The 19,100-nt window shown below is 40.2% G+C and overlaps 1 protein-coding gene across 3 annotated transcripts in view; it reads right to left on the bottom strand.

Moving 5' to 3' along the window:
- Nucleotides 1–1,726: 1,726 nt before the first annotated feature.
- Nucleotides 1,727–19,100, bottom strand: part of Tbc1d19 (TBC1 domain family member 19) — a 115,667-nt gene continuing 98,293 nt past the window's right edge. For all 3 annotated transcript variants that reach the window (XM_005359235.3, XM_026785129.1, XM_026785130.1), the window contains 3 exons: nucleotides 13,730–13,845; nucleotides 9,214–9,284; nucleotides 1,727–7,446 (listed from right to left, as the gene is read on the bottom strand). In XM_005359235.3, coding sequence (XP_005359292.2) covers nucleotides 7,372–7,446; nucleotides 9,214–9,284; nucleotides 13,730–13,845 — 262 coding nt within the window. In that variant the 3' untranslated portion in view covers nucleotides 1,727–7,371. The remainder of the gene's footprint in view (nucleotides 7,447–9,213; nucleotides 9,285–13,729; nucleotides 13,846–19,100) is intronic.

Genomic DNA, 19,100 nt, shown 5'->3' with positions numbered 1-19,100 from the left:
GACTGTGTTTTGAGGAAGCCTAACGTTCAAGATGTACAATATCAAGGCTCTCGGGCAGCTAATCAGGTAATGTCACTGCAGTAATTCCCAGTTTCTAATGGCCTTGTATGCAGTGTGAATTCCCATGAGGCATATACAGTATGAAATGACTACAAATTCATTACTAGAAAACTCTAAAGGGAGGAAGAAGCATTTTTGATGGAGCCTGCTGTTCTGATATCACTTTTTTGCATTACTATATACCTGTTAATTGTAAAATCCAGTCGATGAGTGATGTCTCTTCTCCTTCTGATAGTTCAACTTTCCAGTGTTAACTGTTTTATATGTATGCTCCTTTCAGATCCAGAGGACCAGTGGGGGAACACAGTCCAAGAAGGGAATTATATGAGATGTCCCAGTGCTTGTGAGAAATCTCCAGGATAACAGACAAGAGTCTTGTGACCTCTGTTTCTTAAAAACATGAGATTGTTCTTGGAATGTGTTTTTGTGCCCTTCCCAGGTACAGCAGATAGGAATGGGTTTGCTCAGATTGTTCATTACAATTGCCTATTGTTGTTTACATGGAAAAACATGTTTTTCCTGTGTGCTGCTTGTCTGTCTCATGAAGCTTGCCCTTGGGATTGAACACTTTAGTCATGTGACTCCTCTTAACTCTTGAGTATAAATTGTCCAATCCAATCTTTTGAATAAAGTTGGCTATTGCATGAGACTTCAGTATGCCTCATTGATTGGCTAAATTCTACCAGGCCCCATTTCCTCTAGAGCAGTAAACACACCAAGCCCTATTTATTTGACATTCGTTTGCATATTAGAGATGAAGAACAAAAGCTTATGTTAGGCAACATACTCAGCAATGGTGGAGGTAGAATTTAAGTCCTATTTTTGACAGACTGCAAACAAAAATGGGGAAATATTTGTGAGGATATGTGAGAATATGTTTGTGACTGTCACGTCTGTTTTCTTTGTCTCCAGATTGGGGTGACTAATATGCAAATACTATATGTACAGGAAATGTTCCCTGGTAGAGCGCCTTACCACATTTCTGTGCTCAAACCAGTCTGGCATCATCCAGAGCTGACAGAGCTGGGGATTAAGATGGTGTCTAATCAGCTGTGCTCCTGCACAAAGTATCTGTCTTTACACACACTCAGCTCTTTTCATCTTTCACTTCTTACACAGAAAATGCTCATTCACTTCTCTTCTGGACGAAGAAGCCCTTCAGCATGTACAGTAGCTTAATCCCTTTCCATCTGTCTCCTTTCTTCCCTCCCTCTCTCTGCCCTGTGTTAGTCCATCCTTCTTCCATGTCATTGGTGTCAAGCTTTGTGTATTATGTGTACAGGACAATGTGCATATTAGAGGTAATTTATGCTTTCTAGTTCAAGGGAGCTTCCTAATGAGCCCACTGATAAAGGAAGAAGCCTGGTGCAGTCTAAGTATGGCTGGCTGCTTCTTGACATAGCCAGAGCTCTGGACGGGTTCCTCTGCTCTGGTATGGCACCAGGTGGGTGACGTGGTTATTCCCACTCATCTGGTGAACGCGGTTCTCTTCTTCCTCTTTTGATTTCCTTCTGCTCGTTATTTCTATTTGTTCATGACATGGAGAGAGATTATTTGAAATGTTCAGGAAGAACTTGTCCTGTAACTTACTGCAGGTTCTAGTCCATGGCTGAGAGAGAGAGAGAGAGTGAGAAAGAGAGAGAGAAAGACCAAAGGCACAAAGATTTGAAAGAAGCAATATTATCTTTATTTGCAGTTGATATACTATATATGTAGGAAATCCTAGGGAAGCTGCAAAAAAGGATAACAGAAGTATTTTTTCAAGGTCTTAGGATACAGGGTCAATATGAAAATTCAGTTGTACTTCTGTATATTAACAACAAACCACCGGAAATTGAAAGTTAAAAATATAATTTACAGTAAAATAAACAAGAAATAACTAGGGATAGTTTTAACAAAATATGTGCAAGAATTTCTCACTCGAAACTACAATATATTATTGAGTGAAAATTAAAAAAAAAACCCTAAGTAAATGGAGAAATATACTGTGCTCATGGATTGGACAACTCAGTATTATGATATCAATTGTTTCCAAAGCTACTTATAGAGCAAATGTTATTAAAAAAATCCTAACAAACTCTTTTGTGGAAAACTGAAATGCTGATTCTAAAAGTTATTTAGAAAAGCAATAATACTGAAACATCTTAAATAATTTTGACATAAGTGAACAGTTACACTGTCAATCCCAAGACTTGCTCTAGATCCACAAAAATTAAGATGTTATGCTGTTACAGAAAGACAGACAAAATTCCACAAGAAATAAAATCAAGTTCAGAAACCAGCTAGCTCCTCCTGCCTCTGTAGAGGTCTGATGTAGAAGGGAAAGCGGTCTGCTAAGCAAATGGTGGGTGTCCAGCGTGAAAACATGAACCTCAGCCCTAACTTACCACACACTAAAAAAATCTTAAAAACAATAGACCAAAATGAATAAAAAAATTATAAAGTTTATAGAGGAAAACATGGATAAAGTATGTGTAACTTTGAGTTAAACAAAGATTTTATAGATAGTATGGAAAAAAGAAAAAATAGCTAAATTTGATTTCAATAAAATTAAAGTTTTTGCTCTTGAAAAAGATAGTTTAATCAGTACTCTGTGTGGGAAAATAAAGAATTGCATGTAAATATGAATGAAAGCAAACTTTTATTTAAAAATTTAAAAGAAAAAAGGAATAATTTTAAAAAATATATGGGATAACCTACAGAATGGGATTTCTAAGCTACATCCACAATAAAGAAGTCCTATGAGAAGGTAATTAATTTCACACGGAAAAAGACTGAGCAGAATAAGATGTTGTTCTACCTAACTGGGAACCAAAAGGAAGAGAATGGCCTCCTGATAGCTTAGCTAACCGTGACAGCCAGGACCTGGAGCCACCACAACTAAGGTGTTGTTGGTGCAAATGTAAGATGGTGGAATCTCGGCACAAACGAACTCGGTGACTTCTTAGAAAAGTAAACAAATGCTTACACGTGGCCCGGAAACGAACTGCCAGCAATTGCCTTGGGGGAAGGGAGCCGCTTGTCCCTATGAAGACGTGCACTTGACCATCCCTGTCCCTCAGCACTGTCAGCACGCTAGAGCAAGTGCAGCAAGCCCATCACAAGAGGGCTGAGGGGGACGTCTAGAAGACAGACCCTGCTCTTTAGGACTGACCTCAGTTCTGTGACTGAAGTGAGTGTGCGTGAGTGTGCAGGGGTCTCAATAGGAGGGGACAAAGGGAAATGCAAATATTCTGCACACAATTGTCAAAAGTGGTGTCGTAGGTACGTACATTTGTACAGAACTGTACACTTAAAGCGAGTTCTACCTTACATATGTACAGCTTTATTGTATACATATTCACTTAAATAAAAAAAAGAGGCAGTAATTTTTCTTCTCTAAAGATATTATTCCCTTTGAAACTTCTTCAGTAGGAAACTAAAGGTAAAATGGCTACATGTGGCTGGGCAAGCTATCACTTCGAACAACATTCCTGGTCAAATTAGAAGACCTTACGCATTCACCTGCAAACATTCATTATACTGTTAGTGGGGCAACAACTATGCTGGGTGCTAGAGATGAAAAGCTGAAAGGAGACCATCACTGCCCTCAAGGAGTTACCACGGAGCAGAAAAGAAAGACAAGCGAAGACTGGCTAGCACGCCTTGGGCTGATTGAGGGTATGAGGAGCATTCTTCCTGATGATGCAGCACCTGAGTTAGGTTCTGAGGTACAAGTTAGAGTTAGGTGAGAAGAGAAGAGAAAGCATTCAGAGCGATGGAGCTATATGACAAAAGGCCAAAGGTCAAAGACCCTTGTAAGGTACATCAGGTAGGCACGGAACATAGGCTTTATCCTCATAAGGCCACAGTTTCGCCCTGACTAAAGAAGTTTAGAAGTTCTACGCCAGTGTGAACAGTGTATAGATGGGGTTTCTACACCTATTGGATCTCAAACCTCATAGGAAAGTAAGCATAGAAGTCAGAATCCTTTCTATTGCAAATAAAAATCCTTTGGCTTATGTACAAAAGGGTCCATGGAGCACACGGGGGTGTCTTCTGAGGAGCCACAAGGACCGAGAGCAGCTTTTCTCCTTTCCACCTGATCACATTGTTTCTCACAGTCAGTTCGCCTGAAAGTTTAAACCAGAGTTCTCTAACCAAGTGTCCCAAGCTCTCAGCGGTCATAGACTTTGAGTTCATCTCAAAGCCATTCAATGGCCGGTGGGACGGCACATGTGACTGCTTGGCCAGCCCAGAGAACTTGGGTGAAGGACTCCATGAGGCCTGAAGCACACAACGAAGAGGCGAACTGCAAGGAGAAGCCTTTGTAGAAGAAGAGAGACTAGGTATTTGTGTTTAACAAAAATGTATTCCAATTTTGGAACAATTCAAGAAATGCAAAAACATGTAGACAATCTCTTCTTATGACTTGGGCAGCCAGGAAGTTAATGCCAGTTGCCTGAAGAATGCCCACTATTACAAGCACATAAATGGATGAGCAAAGACACAGAAATAATTCTAATGTGCAGGATGCAGCATATGTTAGCAACAGAGGAGCTTTTTCTGAGTGGGGCCTGGAATATGAGAGTTCCTTATGCAGAGGGAAAATGAACAGAACAGTCAGAAGGGGCTGAAGTGCATGGGAATGGCTCATCATGGGACAAGGAAATGGAAAGTCCAGGCTATCAGGAATTATTCAATGCTTATGAGTGGGGACTTCATCTTTTAAGCAACAAGGAGTCAAACTTTGTAAGCACAGGAATAACTCAAATGGATCAGCATTTAGAGAGCTGTAGAGAGACTTCTTGAGACAAGGGAGAAATGAAGTATGAGGACCGAGCTAAACTTTGGTTAGAGGGCAGAAAAGGTACAAGCTTAGGTCTCTCCTCTCCCTGTGCAGTGGGAGGAGAGTCCAGGCTGAGCAGGAAGCACTAGACAGTTAAAGTCAAGCTGGGCATTCCTAGCCAGGAAGCTGCAGTAGCAGAGCATCCTGATCCAACGATGGTCGGACAGGCTCTTGCAGACACGAAACTGTGGTGCATGGTAGTGAACCGAGTTCAAAAGAACCAAAACAACTTGCCTGTGAAGCTACTTCACAGTGTCTATGACCATTAGCCCTGCACCCCTAGTCTACCAGAGCCCTGTGGTCACTGGCCGAGCAGAAGGGAAGGGGGCGTTGGTGATTGATCGGAGATGGCACAGGGGAATGCCGGTGGAAGAAGGCCGGGTGAGGCGGTCTGAAGAGGCCCTGCTAGGAGTAGGAGGATGACCTGACTGCTCTCTTGGTAGTGCTTCAAAGCAGCTAAGGGCAGCTGGATGGGGTTTGCCAGAGGGGCAAAGTGGGAAGTTGCCTAGCAGCTTTGGTCTGGGACTAAGATTCAGAGCCAAGCGCACTGAATGAAAGCATCTATCATGTAATGACTGGTTTCTCAATAGACATAATCTCAAGCTGTCACGAAATACAACACGCATGCCAATGAAGCGGGCATTCTTCATATGTTACCTTCCAGCTGTTGACATCAAACTGTCACATAAAAATTATTAGATATGGAATCGATGTTTTACATTAAAAATCACTTTCAGGTATATTTTCTCATGGGTCCTTTACAATTTTTTAAGGCAAACACAGCAGGAACAATATTTTTTAATCATCTGTCTGGTCTCCCTCTCAATTGCCAATAACAGAGATCTAATTATTTAGGAACATATAGTATGAGCAAAGGTCCCTAATCTAGTGTCTCAGACAACTGCAATGTCTCTAACTAGTGAGTTCATATCATCTTTAAAAAGTTTAACGATGCCCATGTCTGTAAACATCTACTAATCATTTAAAATGCAACTTCTTCCTAATACTGTTGCCACTGTGGCCTGGAGTCATGTTTGTCCCTCCATGGAGGTGCATCTGGACATGCACAGCAGCAAGGCATGTGACATGAATGTGCCACTTTCAAAAACAATAACATGTGGGTTTGTTAAGAATCAACCACAGAACAAATTGTTTAGTCTTCAGTAAGTCAGGAAGCACTGATGAATAAGAGAATTTAGATTTTTCAGTAAATTCTTCATATCTAATTTAATTTCACTGCACTTGAATTACTACATTGAATTTAATAAGATATGCTGTGAAAATAACAGATTCCTAAGATACATTTGATAAGATTTAATAAAATTTCAGATAAGGAGAGTATCAATCTATTGGTTTATTTGAGTTTTATTAAAGTGATTAGCATCTTCAATTTCATCTAAAATTAGAAGACAATATTTTTTCACATCCTATTATTCCATATACTGAAATGGTATATCTTTAAAGAAATATAAAACAAAACTTTTGCTCATAATAAACAGTAAGTAAGACCCAATCCCTTGAATACTGGCTTCAGTTCTAGAATGAACGAACACTTGTGGTGTCTGAGCTGTTCTGCTCCAGAAGGCGATCTGGAAGGACTGAGCTTCAGCATAGCCAATGTGATTTTCATCTTCCTTCTTAGATTCTTCCAAGGAAACAGACTTCGGCACCATGCCTCAGCAGTGTCCAGGCTTCTACGTGAAAGACGTAAGGTCAGGGAGTGCAAAGGGAGCCCTCTATACATTTCCGACTTCCAGTAAGATATTATAAGATGGAGGCAGTGGTGCAGAACACCCGCAATCCCAGCACTGGCAGATGGAGGCAGGAGGATGTGGAATTCGGTCATCCTCTGCTGCACAGTGAGTTTGAGGATAGCCTGGGCTATATAAAACTGTCCCAAAAAGTATGGGATGGAGATATCTGTATAAATTTTCAAATGGAGATATTTAATGGAGAAATAAAGTGGAAGGATCTGAAAATCCATCATAAATTAAAAGCTAATTAACATACCAAAGCACAATTGAATTCCCACTCAAATGCATGATTGTTTCCAAGCCTTTTCATGTCCTGTCCCATCATTGGCTTTAGTGGGGAGCAATTGATAAATAGAACTATATCTAGGGAGAAGTTTACAAATCAACAAGAAGCTGTGCTACCTCTTGACGTTTATTATAGTGCCTTTAGTTCTTATTGCATATATGGTACGTGCCCGTTACAAGTAAGGAATCTGTGCATGTAGGATGCTCGGTTCAGTAGAAGGATGTCTATTGCTTCTCTGTTGGCAGTCATCAGCATGCAAGCACAGTATTTGGTGTGTAGGGTTATTGTTTCAAAAAGTGAAAAACTTCTTAGCTTTAACTGAGGAGGGAACATGATCTTTATTGGCTTATATGCAACGTTTAATTTTGGTTGTATGCAGAGTTTGCATAGTTCATGATTAGTTTCTAATGAAAAACTAGATGTGCTGTCAGTGACCTCGACGATCAGGTAACAGTGGCAAACAGAAAAATTTGAAGAAGAGGCATAACTTTTAAAGTAGAAAGGTCAGCCAGAACTGCCTGGAATAAAAAAACCAAAAAGACGTTATTAACACCAAAGTCTGTCAAATCAAGCACCACATAAACCCCTGTTCGGGGTGAGCCTGGCGGCGAGCCCCTCTCAGTTCTCCAGCTGGCTTCAGTCTCTCACGGGGCTACGCTTCCTTCCTGGAATCTCTGAACATGTGCACAATCTAAAATGCACATAAGAAGAGAACTGAGCTCAGCCTTGCACCTTCCTCACATCACAGGCAACGGGAGTTTATAGAAGGTCTAGCGTTTCAGCCTGGGTCTATTAATAAACCTCCATTATGAACCCTAGACCCGTTACTCTAGTGTAGAGAGTGACTGAGTGAAGGGAATCGTGTTGAGATGCAGCTAATATTTACTCAGTTGCACGACACAGAAACATCCTCATCCCTTTAGGCACAACATGTAGGTGCCTATTTGAAGGACAAGACTCACAGCTCTCTGAGAAATAACACATACATCCATGACAGGCACTATCTGGCTGAACCATATCTCAGGTATAAATTCTACCACCGAAAGAAATCAACTTTAAAGTTTATCAGTGGTTACACCACAGAGAAGACTGACAGCCACCCCCCAACAAGAGTGGACTGCAAATAGCCCATCCCATGGGCTCTTGCCCCATAGACTGGTGCTAGTCTCAGCCTCCTATCTGAGAAGTTTCTTTCTGCAGCAGGCTGCAATTAATGCAGAAACTCATAACTGGTCAAAGTGCTGAGAACAGGCGATTGTCAAGTACTCAGTTCTCCACTAAAGCTCAGGAACATAGTGGAAGAAGGGCAGAAAAAATGCAGGAGGCAGAGGACTGGGTGGGAGGCTGTGAGCCTGTGTCTTGTGGACAAGACAGGGCCACTGCCCCTGTGAACTCACACAGTTGTGGTTATCTCCACGAGGCCTACACAAGTTTAAGCCTGTCACAATTCCACTCTGCATGGGGAGAGGTTCACCAGGTCCTCACAGTCTGGAGGAGTTCCCGATAGTTGATGGCTGATGGAGAGGGGCTCATATTCTCAGTGGTGTAGTAGCTGATAAGTTGACCATGCTTCAGTAAATAATCTTATACCTAAGCTCAGGAAAGCAACCCTAATTAAACCCCAAAGATCACACATACACGGTGGGGGAGGGGAGTAAGAAGCATGGGTATTGATTAATGGGAAAGAGGATTTTATCAAGAGACAGAGAAATAAAGTGGAAGGATCTGAAAATCCATCATAAATTAAAGTGATTGTCAAGGGGGAAAAAGGCACAAACAGAAAATATGGTGGAGTATCAGTAAGAATCATGACTGAATTCTGAAATGGACAAAAATACACAGATGACAGGAAAGAAAGGAAGGAGAGAAGAAAACCAGCTTTAAATCATTAATTCACCACTGAAAAGAACCCAAAGTTTGGATGGTGAGAACTTCCTTCAAACACATACTATTTAATTCTTTCAGTTAGTATTCTTGTTTGTAACACATGGGCAAAGAAAGTGTACCATAGGTTCCCATTAAAACCACTAGGTCTTTGGTTTTCCATAACGGTTATAATGGTTTCCTGAAAGAATCTTGTTTATGACCCCTCATAAGAAGGTTGTTTTCAAGTGATTAGGGAAATTTGAGCACTTAATAATACTTAACTCAGAATTTATAGGTTTTACCCGAGTTACAAAATTCAGCTACAAGAAGTGCATGTCCTGTGCACCAGACACTAGAGCGATGGCCTGGCGGCCTCTCGGGAGCTATTTCCATCCCATGGCAGTGAAACTTATCCTTACTTCAGCTGCAGCCAGTGATGTCACCTCCATCAGGTTCACTGCTCGGAAAGCAAACACGGCAGCTGCCAGCACTGGAAAAGAATGCGCACTATTTCAACTGCTGGCCTCCTCAGCAGCCCGGACACACATGCTCTGCCCACAGCCACCACACAAAGCAGAAGGAGCGTGCAGTGCAGCTGTTCCCCTGCCCTCTGCCCTAAGGAACCGTTGTAAGTGGGACATCTATTCTAGAGAACAGCGCCGAGCCACTTCACAGAGTGAGTCCCATAGTTTGGGGGAAGGAAAATTGGGTGGTCTCAAAAAGTCATTTATAAACAAACGATTTCCTTCACACCAGCAACTAGCACCGTAACTGTTGAAGTGAATGGCGCTCTAAGGGTGGTCTTTCAAGTCAGTTCATTTCGACACAGATATTTCTAGTATATGAAATTGAGAAGCCTCAGAAAGTCACATGAAGTTAAATTTTAAAAACTCATGTGTTTGATGGAGGTGTCCCAATATAAACATGGGTGTAAAACTGTTTAAAAGTGACTTATAATATCTTGTTATATTTATATCTTTATGTACTCATTATTGACTTTCATAGCGCTATCTAAATGGCTAGTTCTACACAGAGGGCTGTTGTAAGGCTAATCTTAGTATTTACTTTGTTAGCTACAAGAAAAATAAGTTGAAAATTCAAAAGCATATAGACAATTTGAATTTAGTAACAGACATTAAGTAGAAATATTGGGACCATCTGTTTCTGTTAACAAGCATGCGCTCTATCAATATAGGAGTGACCACGAAACTCCCAGCCAGTGAGGACCCATTTACCAGACGGGCAACCCTGGTGAGAAAATAGAATTGCCCCTGACTCTACCATTTTTCCTCGTGGCCTTAGCTGGTAGTGCACTCCCTACCCTTCAAGCACTGAAGCAGGAGGTAAACATGATTTGGAAGGCTGGTTCTCGGGTTCATTGCATAGCCAACACAAACCTTTTTATATGATTTTACTATGAGAAAAACCATGGCAGTTAATTTTCACGCCATCCACTGAGAATTAAGTACTATCATCTGGTTCATTTTGCTAGTGTAGGAACTGAGGCATGGTGAGCTGGCTGTCCTTTCTGGTCACAGGGAGAAACAGAGCTGATACTTAAGCCTGGTTCTAAGTCTTGTGCATGGGACCCTTGCATGATTTCCCTATTGAGTTCAAAGGCAAGGAGTAGGACTCGGCCCTGACATCAGAGACTGTGCTCTCTTAGGGAGGGTCAGCATTGCTGTGCCCCAGAAGACTCCAGACGTGGCCCGTGGTGGTCCAGGGCCCTGACAGGAAGGCTGTGCTTGAGGAGTGGAATCAGACTCTTGCTGTCCAGGTCTCCAACTCACCCCAGGAAAGGAGCAGTGCAAGCAGGGGAGCTCAGGCATTTTGAGTGCAGATGAGAGACTTTTGGGATGTCTGGCAAGAGCATTATAATGAGATAGAAAAGAAAACCCTGCAGAAAACTCGGGGATAATCTGAAGATAAATTAAAATGAATCAGCGGGAACTATTAAACATGAAAAAGGGATTAAGAGATCTGGATCAAAGGGCGTTCTTTCTCTTTAGCTGAAAAGAGTTAAAAAGGAATGTAAAGTCATGGAACATGATGTTTACAAGAGTATTAAATCCATTTCTGTAGGCTAACAATTGTTTACTGCTTTCCACTATCTAGAATCATTTTTGGACAGTGGAAACACTTTAGAGACTAAGAAATATGACTCCCACTTTCATTTCTGTATATAGTTGAGCAGCTGTGAAAGTTTGACAGGATGTCCAAATATTTGCTGCAGCAGGAAAGAGTTCTAGATGGTGGCCAGCTGTGTGTCCGAAGGTAGAGAAGTCCACTGACTGAACTCAGCATCCAAATGGGAGTGTAAAGCCTTTATTTATCTTGGTGTCACATCACACAAGTGCCTTTCTGTTTGCTTCATGTTGAGCTTGTCCAGCCCCTCTGTACGGAACAGTTTGCCATGGAGAGAGGAGCTATACTTTGGGGCATCCTTAACTGAAGCCATGCTGCATATGAAATGTGGAAACGGCTGTGTTCACTGTAGGTTTTCACAACTATTTTCACTATTTTAATCTTAATAAACTCTATCATGACATCAAGATGCCTCTGTCTTCAGCTCTTCTTTAGTGGTCTGCCAGTCATAATTAAGGACAGATATATTTATAAAAAGATTTCTTAAGACTCTATAATAACATATTTGATGTTAAAAGGTGGCTCTTAAATAACTGTATCAAAATTATATGACATAATTGATAGAAATCTGTGTATCTCTTCATGAAGTGATCTATTATTATAGACTTTTCCATGAATTCCAAGGTTGGGAGCTCCAGCACTCAAGTTTTATCTGTAGATGTTCTAAAAATCTTGTAAGCTTTGAGAGCATTCAGGCAAGTGCATGGATGCAATACATGGATCAGTTTCTGTCTCTGCCAGTCTGGTTTTAATTCATGCATGAACTAACAGAGTACCTGGTAGAAAGCAAACCCAGTATTCCACATACTTCTCTCTTCTCTCTCCCTTTCTCTAAGCTAAGGCAGTGATGAGGGACAAAACCGCAGACCTGGAATCTGAAGAGTCCTTGAAAGTTTTCTAAATCAAAGCTTCCTTCATGGGAAAACATTTCCACTTTCCAGGTGGCAAAGCTCATGCTACTCAGTTACTCTCCGAGAAAGCATTTCTCATACTGTGCTCACCCACTATCTTCTCTGGAATGACCAGAAAATGAGGAGCATGCTCTTCAAAGTCTGGGGATACCCAAAGAGAGTAGCCTGGTGAGGTCTACAATCCAGACCTTTGTGAAATGGTGGCAGAAAACCAGACTGCTTAGTCTGCAAAATAGAAGACTCCAGGGAGAGATGGGGATTGGAAGCAGGAAAACATGAAAGCATCTTGGTTTGAAAGGGGCATATTTGGCGCTGTAGAGATGGCTCACTGGTTAAGAAAGAGCACTTGCTGCTCTTTAATATAACCTGAGCTCAGTTCCGAACACCCAAACAGAGTGGCTCACAACTGCCTGCAATTCTAGCTTTGTGAGATTAGATGCCCTCTTCTGGTGTCTGTGGGTACCCCCCCCCCCACACACACAAATAATGTCTTCAAAAAGAAAAAAAGGGACACTTTAAATTTTAAGTTATGTTATTCATTTTGTGTGTGTGTTCACATATGTATGTGTGTGGGTCTGAGTGCCACAGTGTACATATGGAAGCTGTGCTATGTGTGTAAAAGTCAGAAGACAACTAGTGATCCTCTCCTTCTGCCATGTATGTCTGGGGGATTTAACTTAGGTTGTCAGACTTGGCAGTAGGTAACTTTACCCACTGAGCCATCTCAAAGGCCCTATAAGGGGCACATGTTAGCCATAACTGTAAACAAATGGGCCCTCTGAAAGGGCAGGATTACCTAGCACTTAAGCATAGAACAGAAGATAAGGGCGCTTGGTCAGAAATGTCTGAAAAGATATGGGATGCTGACATTCCTGCCTTCCTAGATGATCTGCCACTGTCCTTTAGCTAAAATGATGAGGGTAAACCATTCTTCCCTAACAAGTTTATATGAGCGTTAAGAAAAATGACAGAAGGATGCTGGGAGTTGTTAAAGCATCAATCAATGTCAGGCTGACTGCACCTGAAGTGACATTTATCTTCATGTACTTTATAGTTATTCTAATTTCACCTTTCCAAATGTCACCCAAATACTACGAGACTCGGGCATTCCAGAAAATGTTAATATGGTGCCCAGAGAATATTCTTGACACATTATTTTTCTTACTGCTACAATATCTCAGAGAGGGGATTTTAACAGTAAAGGCAGGAAGCAAACAAAACATGGCCAGGTTTTCAGTACCCCATATATTGTTGCAAAAATATCCTAGTTGTTACTTGAATTTTCTAGTAATCCTAGTGACAAAGAACTGAGTCAGCTGTGCACTAGGGTGCAGACCACATAAGGAATCTGTACGTGAACGTTGCAGTCTGATTAGTTTACATCTGTTGTATAAACTGCTTAATCATTAGCAATGGATGAATCTATGGCTTCCTTGAGCAAAAGAAGAAGTGCCCCTCCCCACTGTTTAAAGAGAGAATACCTAAGAGAAGAAATTTTGGCACCAGGGTAGAAGCCAGAAACTACGAGCAAAAATGAAAAGGTTTGGAATGTAGAATAAACTGCAGTCCAGAAGAGGCATGCCTTGAGATATGCAGGGGGCTCAGCCTCTGAGAAGGGGCACGGGACAGAATGTTCTGAAGCTGGGGGTTAGAGCATAAGGCAAGTATATCTGCTGCACAAACCCCACAGAGACCAGGACTCAAGTGGAGTAGGGAAGTTAGGTGGGTGCATCAAAGCACAGAACTGCAGAACCTGTCTTCTAGGCCTGCTCAAGCTATTAAATGTTCAGTGATGAACACAGACCCTTCCCTAATGACGGTAGGAAAGGGGCTTCATGTAGAAACAGCATGGGTTTCACAAACAAGCATTCACTCTTACCAGCAAGAATTTCCAGAGAGTTGTATCCTAGGATTCTATCCCACAAAAGCAAGAGTTGATCTGTAGCTAAGTATCCAGAAAAAGCTCGAACCATCCACTTAAATGATATACGAAGTCTGTGGGCAAGAAAATTAAGAATTAATTGTGCCGTTAGATCCCCTCCTCAGAAAAGGCAATATTAGAAGAATCAAACCAATTCTATTTTTATTATAAATATTTCAAGACTCCTTATTTCCTAAAAGCTGAAAAAGGTCACTGGCAAGCAGATGGGTCTTCAATCTGAGGTCCCTGAACTACTAAGAGGAGGAACTGTGTACGATGGAGTTCATGTTTATAAACATCTTACACTGATCAACAGTTGTATCTTAATTTGGCAAGCCATGACATTTTAGATTGTTGTTTTGAATACTTTTAAAAAGACATTCACCGCTTTTATATTTTTCAGCTCAGTAAGTTCTACCTGCACATCTCAGCCAAACTGCTACACGAGGTGGATAAAGTAAAGAAAAGCAACAAGTAGGAAATATGGAAGAAAGTGGTTTAAAGCAATAAATACCTTAGGATTCTTATTTCAAACCCTTCATATTAATGAGGAAGTCATAAAAACAAATTCAATTGAATTTATTTTGCTACAAAAAGTTCAAAGATATATGAAATCCCACTTTTATAGAGCATTTATTTATATTACAATAACAGTTTTTCCCCAGAATCACAAAATGAGCCCTTTGGTTTTACCGTCATAAGAGATAAACAAATCTCTCACATTTCTGTATTGTCTATGAGCATCTAAAAGTCACTTGACTGTACCTGAGAGGTCACAATCAAATTCTTTGTGGAATTATTCTAGAGTTTAATATGATTAAGTATTGGTCAGTGGTATTTATAAATTAAGCCTTTTGATTGGTTTAAAATCAAACAAAAACTTTGTCCATAAATATTTTAATATTGAGAAATACATCTAAATAATTATATTAAATCATTTTCATTTTACTCAAATTCTCAGTTTCTTGGGGAAGAAACAGTATTTCTCTTCATATAGACAACACAACAATGACTTTAAAAGCACAAACTCATTGGGGGTAATTTAGCATAGCAGAATCTACCCTTGCAGGTATACAGTTCCATGAGTTTTATATGAAGAATGACAAGATGAAAATTGTAGAATTGAATAGTACAATAATTATTTGAAAAAGATGAAACATAATGATACAATCTCCAAGTTACTGAGTAAGTCTCATAGACTTAAATGAGCAAGGAAAAACTCGGATGAGCATATATCCATAGAAATATGATCTAAAGAAGTCTCTAGTCTCAACCACAGAAAAAAATCATTGGAAAATCAAGTAACAAAAATTAAAAGAGACACATAAATAAAAAGCACGTAGAGCGTTTCAAGCACCTCGGTGGGGTGGGAGAGCAAAATTGGAAGCATGGACCTGATGTCACTGCAGCCAGAAGAGGAGCAGAGTGAGTGTGGTGCACAGACACTGGGAGACGGCAGCTAAGCAAAAAGTCCCACAGCATGACAACAGATACACATTCATACGATGATCAACAGACCCCAACAGCATAAACTCAGAAAAATCCAAGTCTAAATATATTGCAATCAAGTTGCTGAAAGGTAAAGATTTGAGTTTTGATAGCAACCACAGAAAGAAGGATTAAAATAATCCTTCTTGAAATGTTCAGTAGAATTTCAAGCTGTTCAGACACCCAAGCTTATAAGTTTTTTAAAAGTGGAATATAAACATTTACTAATAAAATGCTATGGAACAGGACGCACCTACCTGTGGAGGCCCAAAAATGCGAGCCTGTTTCCACCTTGTCTGAAGGTCAGAGAGTCTGAGGATGCACAAAATTGTTGACAACAACCAGGGCTACAGTTCCTGACCCAGGATGTGGATACTTGGTTCTTTTGACTTTGAGATGGCCCATACGGGGAGATCCACTCCACCCTGACAAATGGCCAGGATGTGCAAGAATACTTCTGCTCCTTCTTTTGAAACAGGAGGTTTGACCTTGGGAGTGGCTATTTGGTGGATATTTGGTCTAGGGTGGGTTCACTGTCTAAACAACAGAATGTTAATGACTTGATATCTCAAGGTATTGAAGCAAAGAACTGTTCAAGTCCTTTGTATTGTATTAAAGAAGTCGTTTGTTGCCTTCTTCCCCCTTTTGTATTGGGGTATAAAAGTGTATGGAAAATTAAATGCAGGATTTCAGTATTCACTGAATCTTCCTCTGGACACTGTCCTATGTCTCTGTTTTATTATTTTCACTTGCATCTTTACTCTCTTTACTATTTTTCCAATTCCCATACCCCTACCCTGGTAAGTAGTATTTTTGTTGAAGCTGGTCACCAACACCTAACAAAGATCATTCATCAACAGGGTAAATAAAAAATGAATGGTGTGAATAAACTGGAATAAAAACAGGTCAGTTTTTTTAAAGTAGCCAGAAGTAAATGAAAAGAAAGAGCATAGGAAACAGAAAATTCTAGAAAGATAGATTTCAATAAAATAATATCAATTATGTTAAGTAATAAGTGGAATAAACATACCAGTTAGAAGACAGATTACTATATGGGAAGAATCAACTATACTTTGATAAGAAATGCACTTGAAAATTAAAAGCATTGGTAATTGATATATTAAGTTAAAAATAGAAAACACCATGCAATTAAAAGAAACCTACCATGGCTATACTGGTATCTAGTATAATAGATTTATGGTCAATAATTAAGGACAATAATTGGGCCAAATCTCCTTAAAACATATATTTAAATTATATATAATAATGAAGGAAGAAGACATCTACAATTGTATAGAGACTAATATTGCTCAATAATTAAGAACAAAAGAGCTGAATAAAAATAGAAAAAAGGCGCTCCAACATGTGTTAAATTTATTGACATTTATAGACTTATGCCAAGTATTTATGGGACACAAATCCTGTGTGTGTGTGTCTGTGTCTGTGTGTGTGTGTGTGTGTGTGTGATGGTTACAGAACAAGTTTTAGGAGCTGGCTCTTGTCTTTCATTCTGAGGCAGGGTCTCAGGCTGTTTCTCAATGCTGTGCTGTATACTTCAGCTGAGTGGCTTGTCTGAAGATGTCTGGTACCGCCTTCTGTTTCTGCCTCCCATGCTGCCACAGCAGTGCTGGGATTGCAGATGTAAGCTATCACATTTAGCTTTTTATGTAGGCCCTGGGGCTGGGAGGTTGGGTTGTCAGGCTTGTATATCAAATATTTTTAACACAGAACCATTTCCTTGCTCCAAGAACATAAATTCTTTTCAGTGGATATGCAACATTTGTCTTGATTGATTATATTTAAGTCAAAAATAAATCTAAAAAAATTCAAAGCTCTGAAGTAATATGAAATGTGCTGACTAACAATAGACTATAAATAGATTGCAATAGTGGAAAAAAACTCCAACATTTCCAATATTTGGAAAGTAATATCACATTAAATAATATCACATTAAAAATTATGGGATAGGGATTAAGGCAGGGTGTCTCATTGTCCTGGCTGTCCTAGAACTCACTATGTAGACTAGGCTGGCCTCAAACTCATAGAAATCTTTCTACCTCTGCCTCCCAAGTACTGGAATTAAAGGAATATGCCACCATACCCAGCTCAATTTTGAATTATTTAATAAAATGTTTTTCATATCCTTCTCCCTCCCTATTCACATAACTCCTGTTCTTTTGCTGTCTTAAAAACCCCATCAAACCCCAAACCAAAATGTTTAGGTGGGGCTTCACTCCAGCCCCTGGCATCCATTCTAAAATGTTTGAGTGGAACTTTCCATTCTAAGGCCCCTCCCCTGGGAGTTGGCACACTCCACACTCCACCTCTGAAAAAGCCTACCAAACGGTGATCCCTCCCCAGGGAAGGTCAAGATCACTCCCACAGGCTATTTAAACTGCCCCCAGAGAAAAAGCATGTGGTCCTTCTGGTCCCCCCCCCCCATGTTTTCCTGGAGGGCCACCAGAGAGGGCATCCATTAACATGGTCTGATTTGGATTATTGCATCGGTGGGGCGGTTTGTGGGGCCATAAAAACTTTATACAGACACACACAAAAAAAGACAAAACAACTACAAAACTCACAAAACAACAATAAAACCCATAGGGTCTGTTTTGGGTTGGTCAACTACTTCTGGGCATGAGGCCCATCTTGAAGTATGGTTGATATATCCAGTGCCATTACACTGAAGAAGACCGATTTTCCCTTTCAGCAGGTATCAACTGTAAATAGCTTCTTGGTTAGAGGTAGGACTTTGGGGCCTCTTCCCCTTCTCTTGTACATGCTGTCAACAGTCACTGTGAGTTCATATGTGTATCAGCCATGTAGTATCTGGAAGACACTGTTTCCTTGGCTATTATAATCTTTCCACCTCCTTTTCACATAGTTCCCTGAACCTTGATGAAGACATCCCAGTAATGGCTGAGTGCTCCAGAGCATGTCATTCTCAGAACATTGTTCAATTGTGGGTCTCTGTGTTAATTGCCATTTCCTATAAGAAGCTTCTCTGATGAGAGATGAGGGATGCACTGATTTATGGGGATATCAATATATCATTAGGAATCATTTAATTGCTACATTCATTTAGTAGAATAATAGTAGTAAGTTTTCTCTAGGGACTATTATCTATCTAGTTCCTAGACTTGTTAACAGTTAGTTAGGTCTATCTCTGGTTCTTGGAGCTGCTAGCAGTTTCAGGTATGGACTATATCTCATGGAGTAGGCCTTAAATTCAATAAGAATGGGTTGGTTACTCCTATAACTTTTGTGCCACTATTGTACCAGTGGGTATATCTCTCAGAGTTCATAGCTGGGTGAGACTGATGATTATTTATGTATAGTACTTTCTAGCAATATGAAAGCTGGTCAGTAAGGGTCTAATAGGAGCGTGAATGATTTCTCCTTAAACATTACTGTTTTTAATATACTTGATGGTCAAATAGGAAATCACAAAGGAAAATCAAACCTTTTTAATTGAATGAGATGATATCATATAAGTTTACTGGGATGAGGTAAAATTGACTCTGAGAGAAATCTTTAACAATAATGGTTGTATCGAGAAGGAGAGGTACCATAAATAAGAGTAAAATAAACCCAAAGAAAGTATAAAGGTAAAAAGAATGAAAGAGCAGAAATGAGAGTCACTGAAACTGTAAAACAAGAGAAAACTTAACAGGACATCAGGACATAAAATTCATTCTTTCAAAGATGGCTAAAGTTAATAAATCCCCAGGCAGAATAATCAACAAAAGGAGGCAGGGCAGGGATGCACTGAGCCCTATCCCCAGGACCAACTCCAACAAGAGAACTGACTGATGCAAATTGTCCTCTGATCTCCACAAGC

The sequence above is a fragment of the Microtus ochrogaster genome, linkage group LG1 (assembly GCF_000317375.1).
Source record: "Microtus ochrogaster isolate Prairie Vole_2 linkage group LG1, MicOch1.0, whole genome shotgun sequence".
Classification (NCBI taxonomy): Eukaryota; Metazoa; Chordata; class Mammalia; order Rodentia; family Cricetidae; genus Microtus; species Microtus ochrogaster.
The sequence above is the reverse complement of the archived record's forward strand: the minus strand, read 5'-3'. Positions and strand labels throughout refer to the sequence as shown.